At 43.1% G+C, this 14,605-nt stretch overlaps 1 protein-coding gene across 6 annotated transcripts in view; it reads right to left on the bottom strand.

Annotated features, from left to right (window-relative positions):
- Positions 1-14,050, bottom strand: part of cdc42bpab (CDC42 binding protein kinase alpha (DMPK-like) b) — an 80,170-nt gene extending 66,120 nt beyond the window's left edge. For 2 of the 6 annotated variants that reach the window (XM_042390889.1, XM_042390890.1), the window contains exon 1: positions 12,704-14,050. In XM_042390889.1, the coding sequence (XP_042246823.1) occupies positions 12,704-12,881 (178 nt within the window). In that variant the 5' untranslated portion in view covers positions 12,882-14,050. The remainder of the gene's footprint in view (positions 1-12,703) is intronic. The other 4 variants (XM_042390892.1, XM_042390893.1, XM_042390887.1 and 1 more) reach the window with 3 other exon arrangements.
- Positions 14,051-14,605: the final 555 nt, after the last annotated feature.

The raw sequence follows: 14,605 nt of genomic DNA, 5'->3' as shown, positions 1-14,605 counted from the left end.
GATCTGCCTAAGATGCATTAAGTGTCTCCCTCTGTCCAAGAGTAAATGGGGTCAATGTTGCTATCATTATTAGTGCTGACATCTGCTGAATGTGGACATTTTTGGGGACTTTAATTTAAGCCGTACATCAGTTAACACAACTCTCAAAATAGCAACATGCTAAAAAAAAAAAAAGAAAAAAAGAATTATTTTAAAAAACAGGTGTGTTCGATTAGCTTAACCTCTTTTGATTCTTACAAAAATACATATCAATATCAGCTGATTTTAGTTGTGAAATTGCTTTAAAAAACTGCATGGGCACATCGCTACTGATGTGTCATGGGGGCGAATTTTTCTGCCATTCCGGGATTCAACATGAGTCTGCTTGTGTCATCTCTGGCTGCTGCAGCACAGTTGGAATGGTCTTGCTTAGCGGATAATTTAGCCACTGGAGCGTGCGGTCTTTATTTAGCCTGAACAAATTCAAAGGGACCAATACCTGTCTTTTTCATTTGGCATGAAGTTCCTGTTACAAGTATGCCAGCATGAGATAGAGGATCAAAGCGTGTGTGTATGTGGATGCATCAGAGGAGCTTTGTCAAGGATGCAGCTTAGCTCTGTGCTGTCAGGACGCTACTGGCTGGACTGTCTGTGCTGCATGATAGACTCAGCCTTGGCACGTGTGGCTCTTTTGCACAGGCTAATGCAAAGTATACGTATGCAAACCCCCCCCCCCCCTCCCCAAAAAAGGACAAGTATGTACACCCACACACAAACGCGGCACAATGCACTATATTACTGGTACATTCCCTGCACAATGAGACACACACTCGCACACCAGCCCACCCCTCTCTGTCACTAGGCAAAGTTGGGATACGGCAGTCTGGGAAGGAGCGAGGGAGGGGGTAGAGGAGCTACGAGAGGCAGGAAGGGGAGGGGGAGGACAGGAGGAGACAGCAAACAGGGGAAATAAAGGAGGGAAAGAAACTGAATACAGGAGGGGAAAAGAGAGGGCTGATATCAAGACAAAGAGAGCCAAATGAGCAGTAAGTGGTGTGCAGCATTACAGTGTATAAGAGTAATGAACACTGAATGAATGAAGTGAGTGACACTGACCTAAACAGTGAAAGCAAGAGATAACAGAACTGACAGACAGACAGACAGACAAACAGGGAGAGTGAATGGGGCGCTTGTGGACAAAGAGGGAGACCTGGCCTCATCTAAACAGCTGCTGTTCTCCCTAACATTGCACCTCAGCTCCAAATTCCACAAGCAGCCCGGCTATGAGGGGCTGCGGCCTGAGTCAGCGCTTTTCACACACACATACACATACACACACATACACACACACACACACACAGCTGAGCCCTCTGCTCAAAGCAGAAAAGGGGATGTGCGGGCTACGGCACATGCAGAGGGACATAAGGCAGCCACATTCAAAGGTTTGGAGCTCTGCTTGGCTTTTTCAGACTTCTGCATGTAAACCATAAGCTGTGGTTATCCATTAAAAAAAACCAGCATCGCAACAAAATGATGCCAGATTTTCACATTTCGGAGGCAACTAGAATCGATGCAGTAAAGGTCATGCTGTGTTATGATGCAAAATCTAACAAGAGAGCATTAATGATACATCTTAGTGAAAGAGAGTCAGAGCCCACAGAGGTAGAGATGAACAATATCCATATCAATAAAACATAACAGAAGCTCTGAACTAAGATAACAAACTGGCTGGAATGAGCATCTAAAATGAATGCTATCATGTCCTGTGCTAACGCTAACGAGAAGCTACACTCAGACACAACAGAACCAGCAGAAAAAAAATGAGAAGTAGGAACGGATTCCAAATAACAACAATAACCAAAAGTCTAAAAACCTCTATACCATGACTAAATTAGATGAAAAACATCATTTTGCAGCTAACATGCCCAGCAAGTACAACCCTAAAGTCAGTGGTGGGTAGTAATGCATTATATTTACTCCGTTAGATGTACTTGAGTACATTTTTTTTGATAAATTATACTTCTAAGAGTAGTTTTTTTGCAGAATACATACTTTACTCTTACTTGAGTACGTTTGCGATGAAATATATGCACTTCTACTCCCTTACACTGGGCTACACACTTCTTGCTACTTTTACGGACACATTCAGCTATAAACAATTTTTATACTCAGCTGAGCTCACACGCCCGACAGTGATTGTATTGATAATTAGATTGTATCGCACTGTATTACGCTGCAGATCAGCTGTCTCATCTTCGGCGTAATAGTGCTTTTATTTCTACTTGAGTCTATATAATTATAATGTAACAATACTTTTACTTGAGTATCGTTTTTGTTTATTCTACCCACCACTGTCTCAAGCAGAGACAAGCAGAGGTCGACTGGATTCCTTGGCATCTTCCCGTGCTACCGCAGCTGGGATTTCGTGCCAAACTGCCTGTCAGAGAAACATCCTGTGATAGAGGAAAGAGGGAACAGGAGGAACCAAAGGCCGGAGAAGATCACATGCTGCAGTTTTCTTCCACGTTATTTATGAACCTGTGCCCTGACAAGGCTCCTGAGGGATCTGGTTTTAAGAGCAGCTAATAGGTTTTATCCTGGGGTCGGAGACAGTAGAGGTCCAGCCAGCAGGCACACTCCCATGCTGACAGATTTATATGAGTAAAAACTCTGAGCTTAAATTGTGTTTTAAATTTAAAGTTATTTGCCACTTATACAAATCTGTCTCCCATATTGAGGGATTGGAATTAACTAATGAAAAATCAATTGTTTGTGGAAATACTACACAAATATTATAAATAGTGTGTATACATGGTTTAAATGGGATCTGGTAGAAATTCTTTGGAAGCCAAATTGTGTCTATGGCTACTGCCCAAGCAGTCTTAGATTCTAATCCCTAGATTTAACAGTAGTTAAATGAAGTTTTCTCCAAACTTGGACTGTTTTGCATTTTATTAAGCTTTTTTCCAGCTTAAGTGTATCACAATACATACAACATGAAATACACAACTGGCACTGAACTTAAGCACCATAAAGTTTCATCATTTAGAGGTTCTTTACAACTCAAAAAATAATACTGAACAGAAAAAGTGCAAGTTACAGAGCCAACAGAGTCAGTATTTAAAAGGTGCTATATGTATGAATTATGAGGCAATTTACATGTATTAATCATTTTTTTATTGCCAATGAATGAACGGATTATAACATAACTTTAAAATTAAGACCTTCCCCGACTTTCTCAGTTGCCTATTACAGCCTTTGGACTGATTTCTATGCGAAGGACTCCGGCCTGTTTTTCCGCAAAAATCCAAAGGATGTGACATTTATGCGCGCTCCTGAGTGCCTTGCCTCTCTCCCGCTACAGCGCCAACACTAGCTAACGTTAGCTTAGAAATGGAGTCCGCTAACGTCAACAAACGACCGGCACCCACCACAACACAGAGTCCAACACAAAGTCCAGCTAAGCCCAAAAAACAAAAGTTTTATCTAGTGAAGCACGTCTGTCCGGGTGTTATTCCTCCAGAATCTCCGGCTCTGCAGCTGTCTGTCGGCAAGCAGCTGCTCTGTCCGGTCCTCCACACACACACTCTCTCACGGACTCAGCGCTGTAACATCGGCTCCGGCTCTTCCCTCGACTCTCTCTTCCGGAGCTAAGCAGCTGTCTGTAGGCGAGTAGGAGCTCCGTCCACTCCTCGACACACACTCTCATGGACTCAGCGCTGCAACATCAGCTCTGGCTCTGTCCCCGGCTCTCTCCTCCAGAGCTCACCGGTGCCCAGCAGCTGTCTCTCGGTGAGCAACAGCTCTGTCCTTCCACTCTGTCCAGTCCTCCACACACACATTCACGGACTCAGCGCTGCAACATCGGCTTCAGCTCCTGCAACACTAGCTAACGTCAACAAATGACCAGCAACCGAACTGGCTTTCTTCTTATTGGACAGGTAAGCTAACATTACTGCAAAGCATGTGAAATATATTGTGATATTGTGGTTTTAGGTGCTCGCTCGCAAGCAACAGGAGGCTGACTGCAGTTCACCACCGGCCACCGGTGTCATTAATGAGAAAGAATTTCTGATTCTTACATATAGCACCTTTAAGATGGATATTCAGTGGACTATTCCTTTTTTTTGTTTTAATTACTATGAATTCTATGCTGTTTTTGAATGAAGAAACAGACAATAATGTGCGTTGTGCATTTTTCCACTTCATTTTGATTTGGCTTTTGCTTACATCTTGCTCAGTAAGACCAGCATGGATGCACTTCCCTTTACTGGCTCACACTCCCCGTTCAGTGAGTATGGGAAGAGACAAAACTATGCGAGCGAGAGCCTTCGCCAGCTGGCCATGGGACCATTTCGTCTGAACGGGTGGAGGGGGCGAGCAGCTTTCCCAAATTCAACCGTTGACGACATAAAAAAAAAATCTTTTGAGAAAACAATGTTGTTCTGTCTGTGGCATTCGTGTGTGTGTGTGTGTGTGTGTGTGTGTGTGTGTGTGTGTGTGTGTGTCTCTGGTGTAGACTTAGCTGGCAGACTAAAAGGAAGACTTGCTAATTGCTCCTCTGAGCTGAAGAGTCATTACAGGGAGAGCAGACCAACATTTTTCCTTCAGTATGTACAGAATGATACACTCACAAATGATTAAAGGCGTTAGATGCAGCACTAAAGCCTAAACTCATCATGCATGCTAATGTCAAGGCGCTTGAGATCAGTAAAAGCATTAAAAGGTTATATTATTATGAGTGCAGATAATAGTGTACTAAATAAGTCATGCTAATGCCTAACAGGCCAGAAATTATGACACAATCTGTGGTTTTGCAAGTATGTGGTGTGTGCTTCATGCTAAACTACCTCCATCCAACAGGAGGACTTTTTTTTTTTTTTTTTTTGTTAAAGGTGCAGTATGAAAAGGAACTATTATAATGAGACAAAACCAGCCAACGGAGCAGGTTCATTTTCATCTGATCTATAAACATTGGCTGAAGTGATGGACAGACAGCTGAGCAGAGAGGTCAGCCAAACCAAGCTCACAGGCACAGCAGGGGAAGAATAAAGGAGAGAAAGAGGAGAAGAATAAAAAAAAAGAAAGAGATGGGAGGATGAGAAGAAGGGAAGGTGAAGAAAAAAGGAAAAGGGAAGGGGGGGGGGACCATTTGTAGTCAGATCCTGAGGGTCCTGCGAGGCTGGCTAATGACCTGTGCTACAGTGTGTCCTCTGGGAGACAGGAGAGAGGAAGCTGACCCCTTCCTTGCCACTTTCTGATGACACATCACAATTAGCAGCAGGCATTTCTCTGCCTACAAAGCACCCAGACAGATTGACTGAGTGTTTTTAAAAGGCCATCTGTGATATATCCAGATGCTGAAAATGCCATGCACAATTTCACATGTTAGCCTGGTAAATGTGTAGGTCATCTTCAGCTTAAAGACACTTCATCAGACCCCATTAGAACTTGTATGTTGTAAAGAAAAGTCAGCATTGTTGGATCGTCGTCATTAGGCTGAGAGCGGACTAATCTTAGTTATTTTTCAAATCTTTGCAGCAAGTTATGGATCCACCATGAGGAGAAAAAAATAATAACCTCACATGAAATGACTGACAGCGTCAAATTACATTAAATTATGGTAATTTTCAGTAGGTAGCAGACCTATATTGAGAAAATGATAGTAATTTGCGGACTGGATACCCAGTAGTTCACAATACGACTTTATCAAATGCAAGAAAATGTTTCTTCTTCAAAAATCTTAACCTCTGGTTTGACAAATAGTTTAACGGTACACTGTGGATTTTTTGGCCACTAGTAGCGCTATGGAGCCATGTTTTAGGAAGCCATTTTGTTTGTATGGTGCACACACAAAAGACTGCACATGTACGAGCCCGAGCATGTGGGTGACGCGATACGCATTCCTGTTGCCAGTTGGTGGCGATCAAGCACAAAGACGCAGAGCGATGTGCAAAAGCAGTGAAGAAGAAAACTGCTGGCAAGCGAAGAAGGATGTAAACAGAGCACTATTCAAAACCGTTTAACATAATCAAATGTCTTATAAGGACATCTGTTGAACACGTTTGTTAGGCCTCAAGGATATACAATATGTTTTTGGTGATAAACACTGAATGTCAACATGACTTTGTTTGTTTACAGGAAAACCCCACATGGCGCCTTTAACTGCTGTTAACTGAATTCTGTTAAATGCTGTTTAAAAGTAGTGTTCAAATCATATAGATGGTCCAAGTTTTTTTAAAATCATGAATTGTATTTGTATTGTATTTTTGTTGCTGATAAACAATGACATCAGTCCCAACCTTTTGCTCAGGCTGGAATTTCCATCATTACATTGTCAGTTTAAAATAATACAAAAAGTTGTTTCAGGCACTTTAAATGATCTTCTATAAATAGAGGATTTATATTTATATTCTTTTCTCTTTTTGTGGTTAATTTAAAATAATAGCAAATGAACTGTGGAGGGCAAAAAGCACATAATAAAGTGTGAGTGGCTGCTGGACTGCTCCCTTTGGGACACTAAGCTCTGTGGTGTGAGGTAGCGGACACCAGGAGAAGAGAGGATGGACTGTGTCTGATTGTCCTGAGTGTACTCACAGACAATGGGAAAAAAAAAAACTGTGTGAGTGATTGGGAGATGGAGAAAGTAACTACAGACTCAAAGAGCTTCTCAGTGTTTATGTGAGCAAACAGACATGCTGTATGTGAGCTGGTGTGAAAAGGGAAATCCACCAGCAAGGAAATAAACATGCAGGCGACCTTGCAGCTTCCCAACAACACCGAAATGTTGGATAAAAGCGAGCCACAGAGTACACAATGACACAATGCGATACAGCTGTCCCATTTCCTTGTATGACATCATGTACCCGTTTGGTCCGGACTACCTCACTGAGTCCTTGTGGTTCCTTCCTGTTCTCTGTGCCCGTCTCTGTAACAACCAGACAGTCAGACAGGAAACAGCACAACAACCAAAGAGGCAACAAGGATGTCCTGATAGGAGCCAGTCCCATACAGGATTTTCAGGTCTGAGAATAACGATACAGATTACTGATACAGACTATAGTGATGATCACACATTTTTTTTCTCGACACTCAAAGTTGAGTTTCTTTGCAAAATGTGACATCCAAATTATTTGATGACTGTCCATCTGAACAACATTTCAGTAACTTCCCTTCAAAATTGATTTTAATGCAACATAAGAACACCTACTCCTGATCTTGACCCGAACACAATAAGACACTGCTTTACAATCAACTCTCCACTTTATAATCCGCCGTAGGCTGCAAGAAGCACAAGCACCAGAGGACATTTCCTGCCTGGTCTGCCTCTACCTGAACAAGGCATTATGGGCTTATCAAATTGTTCAAGATCATTGATGTTGCTGCAGCTGCACTCACTTAGCTTAAACTGGTCTAAAGGCATGTTTGTTACTGCAAGAGTAATATGCGCTAAAAATATGATGGCAGAGGTTTGAAGTAGGGTGACGACATGTCCCAAAATATTCAGGACAGTCCTGAATTACGGACAGATGTCCCAAATCCTGAATCCTGTCCTGTTTGTCCCGAAAATTAGATTAAACCCGAGTTTTGAATAGTTAGTGTAGCTGCAGGCAGCCACGGAGGAGGATATGCACGTCACGCAGACAGATGTGATAGGCACCACATTGATGAATGAGTAAAATAAAAGGAATGTCATGTAACAGGAAATGATTTGAACTGTTACATACAATACAGTCATAGCGTTTCTTTTTTCTAATGACAGACAGTTGACTTCATGAAAAAAATAACAAATTTTAGCATTGGGTTTTGACTTTCACATGAATTACTGTTCATTGACACTGAGGGGCGAATTCAAGACGCTATTTGCATGGCCACAAAGTTTGGGGTGCATGTCACTCTTTGCAGGTGCTTTGTGAATTCTTTTTGTCTCATTTGTGCAGATTTAGCAGCCGCAAAAGCAGCACAATATTTTTGTGAATTCGCTCCTGTAAGTAATGTACAGGAGGCCACGCCCACCGTGGCCACATGACTCCCCTGTCCCGAATGTCACCCATTCTCATCTGGTCACCCTACTTGGAAGTCATAGCCCTGTGTACAGGGCTGTTTGCTCTTGGCAGAGGGAATGACCTCTGAGCAGAATTTTAAACCATGTGACACAAAAATGTTTCTTTGGAACCAACACAATTCAGATTCTCAAAAGGCATAGTGGCAGCTCCTATAGCGGGAATAACAGGGAGGGACTTCCAGCCTGTGCACTGTGAGATAGCCTAGTTAGGCAAAACCACAATAATAAGTGTGTGTGTGTATGATTATGTGTGCCTCTACAGTGCGAGTAGTGTGTGAGGCATGCTGCCAATGAAAGCCTTGCAGGGTGGAGCACACATCAGCTGCAGCTGAACAGCTGGCCACTGCGGGCTAACACTGCGTCTGGATTGAGAAAAGGTCAGGCAGCCTCCCCCATGTTTGCCAACTGTGGGCTGGCATGGCTGCCCGTTTTCATTCAGCTGCCACCGATCCGTTTCCCAAAACAGGGAAGGGGATCAGGACAAAACAAAAAGCAGGAAATGATGGGAGGTTGTAGGAAAACAGGATATCTATGAGAAACGAATGCAAGTGTTGTGTCCTGTTTAGAAACCTAAAGATAACACTTAAACCACTTGATAAAAGATTAAGTTTACACCAAAGTTGTAATCACTTCAAAAAGACCACAACTTCATGGATAGTGCTAATACTGAAACACCAACACTAGGCCACAGGAGCCATGGATCAATGTGAGACTAAAAGAATCACACTCACACATTCATCATTCAGCTCCTGACTGAAAATTGCTTGTTCTGTGAAAAGGGAGTAGGTGTAGTTCATCTACTTAGAAAGTCATAGTCTTTGAGGAATGACGCTCACCCTTTATGTTAACTCTGCAGATATTTCATCTAGGCCTTCATAATCTCATGTGTATAGTGGTATGATGACACTTAACTTTTGATATTTGCTGTAATCAACAATACTGAAACATTTAAATTCACTTAACACCTGGTAAAAATTACAGATGGGGAAGATGCTGACATAAGCTGGCTGGTTTACACTGAAGCTGACTAGCCTGGTTGTAAAAGAACAAATATAAGCACAGGCCTGAGCTAGTGAAATTGTTATACAGGGTAACTGCTGTGGTAAATGTGAGGAATCAGGATACAGCGTACTTTCCCGTGTTCATTTCCCCTGTGGCTGCGGGTCATGTAAGGGTCTCTATTTCAGCTGAAATGAGGTCACCAAACAAGGGGAAAAGCAAACCCAATACAAATGTTTGTCTTCTTCTGAGGCTCATATAAATTCTCAGGAAGGGAAGAGAACATCGGTGCACCTTTGTCACGGTTGTGCTGCTGTATCCACAAAAAAAAGGTGCACAGGCCCGGTGACTAAGGTACAGCGATGCATCTTTTCTATGAAAGCATGGCTGCGGAAACACGTCCTCTGTGTGGCTGACAAAGGCAGATCACTCACAAGTTGGAGACATATAAGGTTTCATTGGGCCCATCTTGAACCATTTACTGCATGTAGGATTAAACCGTGTTTTGAGTATGTGTTAACGTTATCCATCTGATCCAATCTGCTTTTTATAGGCTACAATTGGTCATGTGCACTCTCTGTCTCTGTTGGTACAGTATAAAGACGGGACTATAATGACGTTATCTCATTTCTTCAGCTAACATTTATAATTGTCCAAATAGTACAAAAGGTGTTGAATGTGTAACAGGTGCGCTTTTTCCTTTGACCATCTGGCTGTGTGCTCTGCCAAAAAAAAAGAAAACATGGGAGTGGTGACACTCCAAAAACTTTGGAAGACAAGACAAGACTTGACCTCAGTTATATCATATTTTGTTGATGGCTACAACAATGAAGGTGTGGTTTGCTATCTTGTGAACATGTGTTGTCATGATGCTAAAAGCACACAACAGCAACTTATCTTCTCTCGTCCCAAAACACTGAATCAGTCAGTGGTCGATGGCTGAATGTTTGTTTTTGACTGCTGATTAAGCACATACACGGCTTGTCCTAAAACACTTGACTGTGACATTGCATCATAATGTGAATCCTCCGTTAGCCTTCATACAAGACCCTTTGGGAGTCTTTGATTATAATGACTGTCTGCTGGGTCTTCCATTACTCAATATTGAATTTCTATAGGACAGAGAGGTCTGTAGCAAAGTGCAAGTTGAATCTCTCTTCAAAGATGTCTATTGCCTGCTGGGTAACCTCAACCAGGGGTTCATTTTGTTAGGGTGAGGATTTTGTGATATACTGTACCACGCCTACAAGTGTTTGTGTATAGGAGATGTATGTGTGAGCATGGAAACCAGTGAAGCATCATGGACATCTGTTTGGACAGGGTTTCCTTAACTACTTATTGCAGGGGCAGACTGCCTCCATTGAATTAATGACCATGTTTGCTTAAGTCACAAGTTGGTACAGTTTTATAAGATAAAGCTATAAACAGCAGAGCATGACAAAGGCCAAATTAATGAGTGAGACTATTGTTTACATAGTCAAGTAGTTATTTGACAAGAAAAATTAATCATGCATTTTGATAAAGACCGATCTTGTGTTTGTAGTGACAAATCTTTTGAGTTAAGCACAAGTCCCTTGGGGCTCTTATATCAGCAGGGCTACCTGATTAAGATAATCACCTCATATGGTTTACAGAACTCCAACTTCACATAATTCTGAATACAAAGTAAACGCAATTAAATGAATTGAAATTAATTGTAGAAACTTGAAGTTTTCTCAAATCTCCCTGTGGAAATACAATAACAAGCAGCAACATCGGACCTCTTCCCAACTGCAACAGCTTGGACACATGTGTATGTCGAGTGTTGTGTCTGGCCGAGCTCAGTCAGTGAGTTTCTAGTGTCAACACAGGGAAATGTCAGGATGAAGTCACCAATTGGCACCCAAGCAGAGGGCACCTCTCCTTAAAGGCCAGGGCACACCGTCATTGTTGCAGGGCCAGCTGCACAGGCAGGTTTTCTGCAGCAGTGTAGCCTGGGACTAGTCACTAAGGCAAAAATAGAGGGCTCTGAAGGAAGCATTACGTGTGTAACGAACAAACACATTTGGGTATAGCTTTGGACAGACAGGAAAGTACCTCTTTATTCTCATGCACAGACAAAAATCACCAAATCTAACCACTTCCAGCACTCTACCAGGCAGCATGCCTCCATTTTTAGCTCAGAATAGGTTGTCCAGATGGTGGCTGGTGGGGTAGACTAACTTAGCAGCCACAGCCAAATTTTACCACCATTTGACCAGTTTAACTGCCATCCTGTCCTGTCTGTCTTTGTCACTGAAACATCATAATGGGCCCAACTAATACCCCTTTAAAACTGCAATTTAAACTGTTTCAGAAATAAAGAAAAACAACCCAGCAAATATCACAAACAATGGGCCTGTTTACCGTTTCAGAAATAAACAAAGACAACCCGGCAAATATCACAAATGGCATTTTCCTTACATTATACATTTTGCTTTTCATTGACTGCTGTGTTATTTAAACGCTTTGGTCCATGTTCCTGCCTGAGAGGGCACTGATTTGCTTCTGCCTTGCTGCAGCACTTCTCTCAGGGCTTTAAAAGACAAGCAGGCCAGCCAGGCATGCTCCGGCAGCTAGCTGGGCCTCTGCGCCAGATAAAAAAGGTGAGTTGTTCACATTCCTGCTTCATGCACAAACCAAACCCCCGATGTCACACACATACACACACACAGTCCTTCTGCACAAATGATTGAGTTGTGTGTGTGTGTGTGTGTGTGTGTGTGTGTGTGTGTGTGTGTGTGTGTGTGTGTGTGTGTGTGTGTGTGTGTGGTCCTCTTGCCTCCTGTGTTTTTTCTAACCTTGCTTTAGCCAGAGGAGTGGGAAATTTACTAAACTGCAAAATAGTCAGCAAAACTGCCTTCCTGATTATGAACTATTTAAATCCCGGGAGAAAACTTTAAGCAACTGTGATCTCTATGCAGAAATGGCAACAGATCTTCTACTTTTATTTAACCATAACACTGTAGACCTGATAAGAGCTAGGAGCTAGGTGGGTTATCGACAAGCTTTTCACCTACACAACCATGAAAAAGGAAAACAAAAATTGCATGCAAAGTGGTTGAGAAAACTATGAAGGGTTGAGGCAAATAACAGAAAGGCATGTATGAGTGCATGTTCAGAAGATTAAATGGTGGCCTGGAGGATAGGACTTCTTTATGAGATCTTTCCTGGACACATATCAAAACTTTGAGTGGGCCTGTTAAAGCTCTTCCTCACTACTGTTAATGTCCTTCTGTGTATTGGGTTACTCCTTCTCATTGTCAACATGGCACCACCTTTATTAAAACATATCTGTTTTCTGTACCGAGCCTTCTGTTTTTACGTGTGTTTTTGTAAACCCCCAACATCCTATCATGTGTTTTGCTTTTCCCCAACATATAAAACATTTTAATTTGCGGGTGATTAAAGTGGCTTTGCTTTTAGTTTTTTAGGGAGTGTGAGAAGAGAGCAGGCCAACTGAGCCCCACTACTACTATAAAAGGAATGTGATGGGGAAGGGAGGGCCACTGCACCACCAACATTATTAGCCTATCATCTTACCAAAAAGACAGGGAGGCTGGATGCACATGCCAAACAAGAGGGGATTAAAATAATAATAATAATAATAATAATAATAATAATAAGACACTGCTTGCTTACCCCAGTCCAAAAACTCCAGGACATTTTTCTCTCTTCTGAGCGGGGAGTTGTTGCACTCATCGTAGAGGCAGACCAGGACATCCAGCAGCGTCTCCACACTCAGGCACTGGCCAGTAGACTGGACTGGCCCGTCCAGGATCAGCTTCTCCAGCTTCTTCAAACGCACCTCTCCCGACATGATTATTCCGGCTTGTTGGTTTCTGAAGTTATGATGATAGAGGAGGTGGATGGGGGGGAATGAGCAAACACCTCCTCGGCCTGTTAGTTAGCGCAGAGGGGCCTGTAAAAAAAAAAAGAAGTTCTCTCACCTTGAATGTGCCTCGAAAATAATAAAACTTTGAGCTGAGGGCGACGCCGGTGCTAATTCCGCGTTACAGCCGATCTATTCATGATCTTCCTACCGACATCCAGTATCTAGGAGGTGGATAAGACGTGCAGCACTTCCCCATTTTATAATACCTATCCCCACGGGGCATATACGAAAAAGAAGTAGTCACAATTACAGACCCTAGCTGCCCCGGGCCGGTTGATTTTTTTGATGAAATCCCAACGTTTTTAGCTGGCACTTTTCTGGTCTTTTCTGAAGGAAAAATGGAAGATAATCGAGTCGATGCGGTTCAGCAGATCCCCCTGAGTTGTTGTGGCAGATATTTGGGATTCTCCATTCTTGCAGCAACCCAAAAAAAAAAATGCAAGGCAGATCTGCAATGCTACAAAGCCCCAGCGCCCCTCCTCTGCTCCAGGAATGGAAAGGGCGACACAGGCTTAGTTAGCAGCCTGCTAGGTTAGCTGTTTAGCTAGCCAGCGAGCTAACGTTACTTCTCTCCGCTCCTAAATGCCATCATTGCTCCCTTTTTTTCCTCCCAGGAGTTGACTTGTCATACGCACAGTATTAACACAGCTTAACTGAATTCGGTCCCCCCCTTCTTCGACTGTGTGGTTATTTTTCATCCAACTGGAAAAAATATCCCCTTGTTTTCGCAACTCAGTGCTGGCAGATATGTTCTTTAAATCCCATTCTTCGTCCAGAAACCAAAACGTCTCTTTTAGTTTTCTTCACAGTTCAAAACGACGGTTAGCTTCGGACAGCCGCGTCAGTTAGCCGTTAAAAAAAAACAAAAAAAAAAACTGCGGGTCCTTTTCTGAAGGTTACAGAGGAGCTCGTTTCACGTCAAGAGGAAAGCTGTAGTCTAAGTCTTGCTTATTCCAAATACGGGACACACAGCCTAAATTCCCCCCCCCCTCGTCCTTTCCTTTCCGTTGCCTTGCCTGCCTCCCCCGCCGGTCGGTCGCTTCTTGCCGTCTCCGCACAGTCAAGCTACCAGCAGCTCGCTGCCAGAGATTGTCGACAGGAGAGATGGTCCAACAGACAGCTCTGCCCGGGGCGTCGCAATGGATTATGGGAAGCAGGGCTGTAAAATATGAATGAGTTACAAATGGACGCTATGTTCGGGACGCTGCTTAAACGCGCGCAAAACACACGTTTTAAAACACTCACAAAATACTTAACATGTTTTCACTTATTTAAAAATGTCTTACCTGCCACGCGAGATGATTTCAAACCACTCTTGTGCAGCATTTTTACTAAAAAAATTGCGATATTTTCCAGCTTTCGCGCATGCGCACAGCGCTCAAGCTTCGAGTCGACCATCTTTGCTGCGCTCCAGCGTGAATGAATCGTTTTGTTTGCAGATAGCAACTACTCTCCCGCGTCTTCTACCATCTCTGGCTGCTGCTGCTGCAGGCAAAGTCCCAGATCATCATCATGGCGCCCGTCACAGCATCTGCTGTGCGGAGGGGGTGGGGGTGTGCGGTGGCTGTCAATATTGTGAATGGAAACTGCGGGCTGTCTGTCAGGCTGCTGGTGGCGTGCTGCGGAGAGGAGAGGGCACATTTTCTTCA

This window comes from Thunnus maccoyii, chromosome 17 (genome assembly GCF_910596095.1).
Source record: "Thunnus maccoyii chromosome 17, fThuMac1.1, whole genome shotgun sequence".
Lineage (NCBI taxonomy): Eukaryota > Metazoa > Chordata > Actinopteri > Scombriformes > Scombridae > Thunnus > Thunnus maccoyii.
Note: the sequence above shows the minus strand (reverse complement) of the source record. Positions and strands in the feature narration are given on the sequence as shown.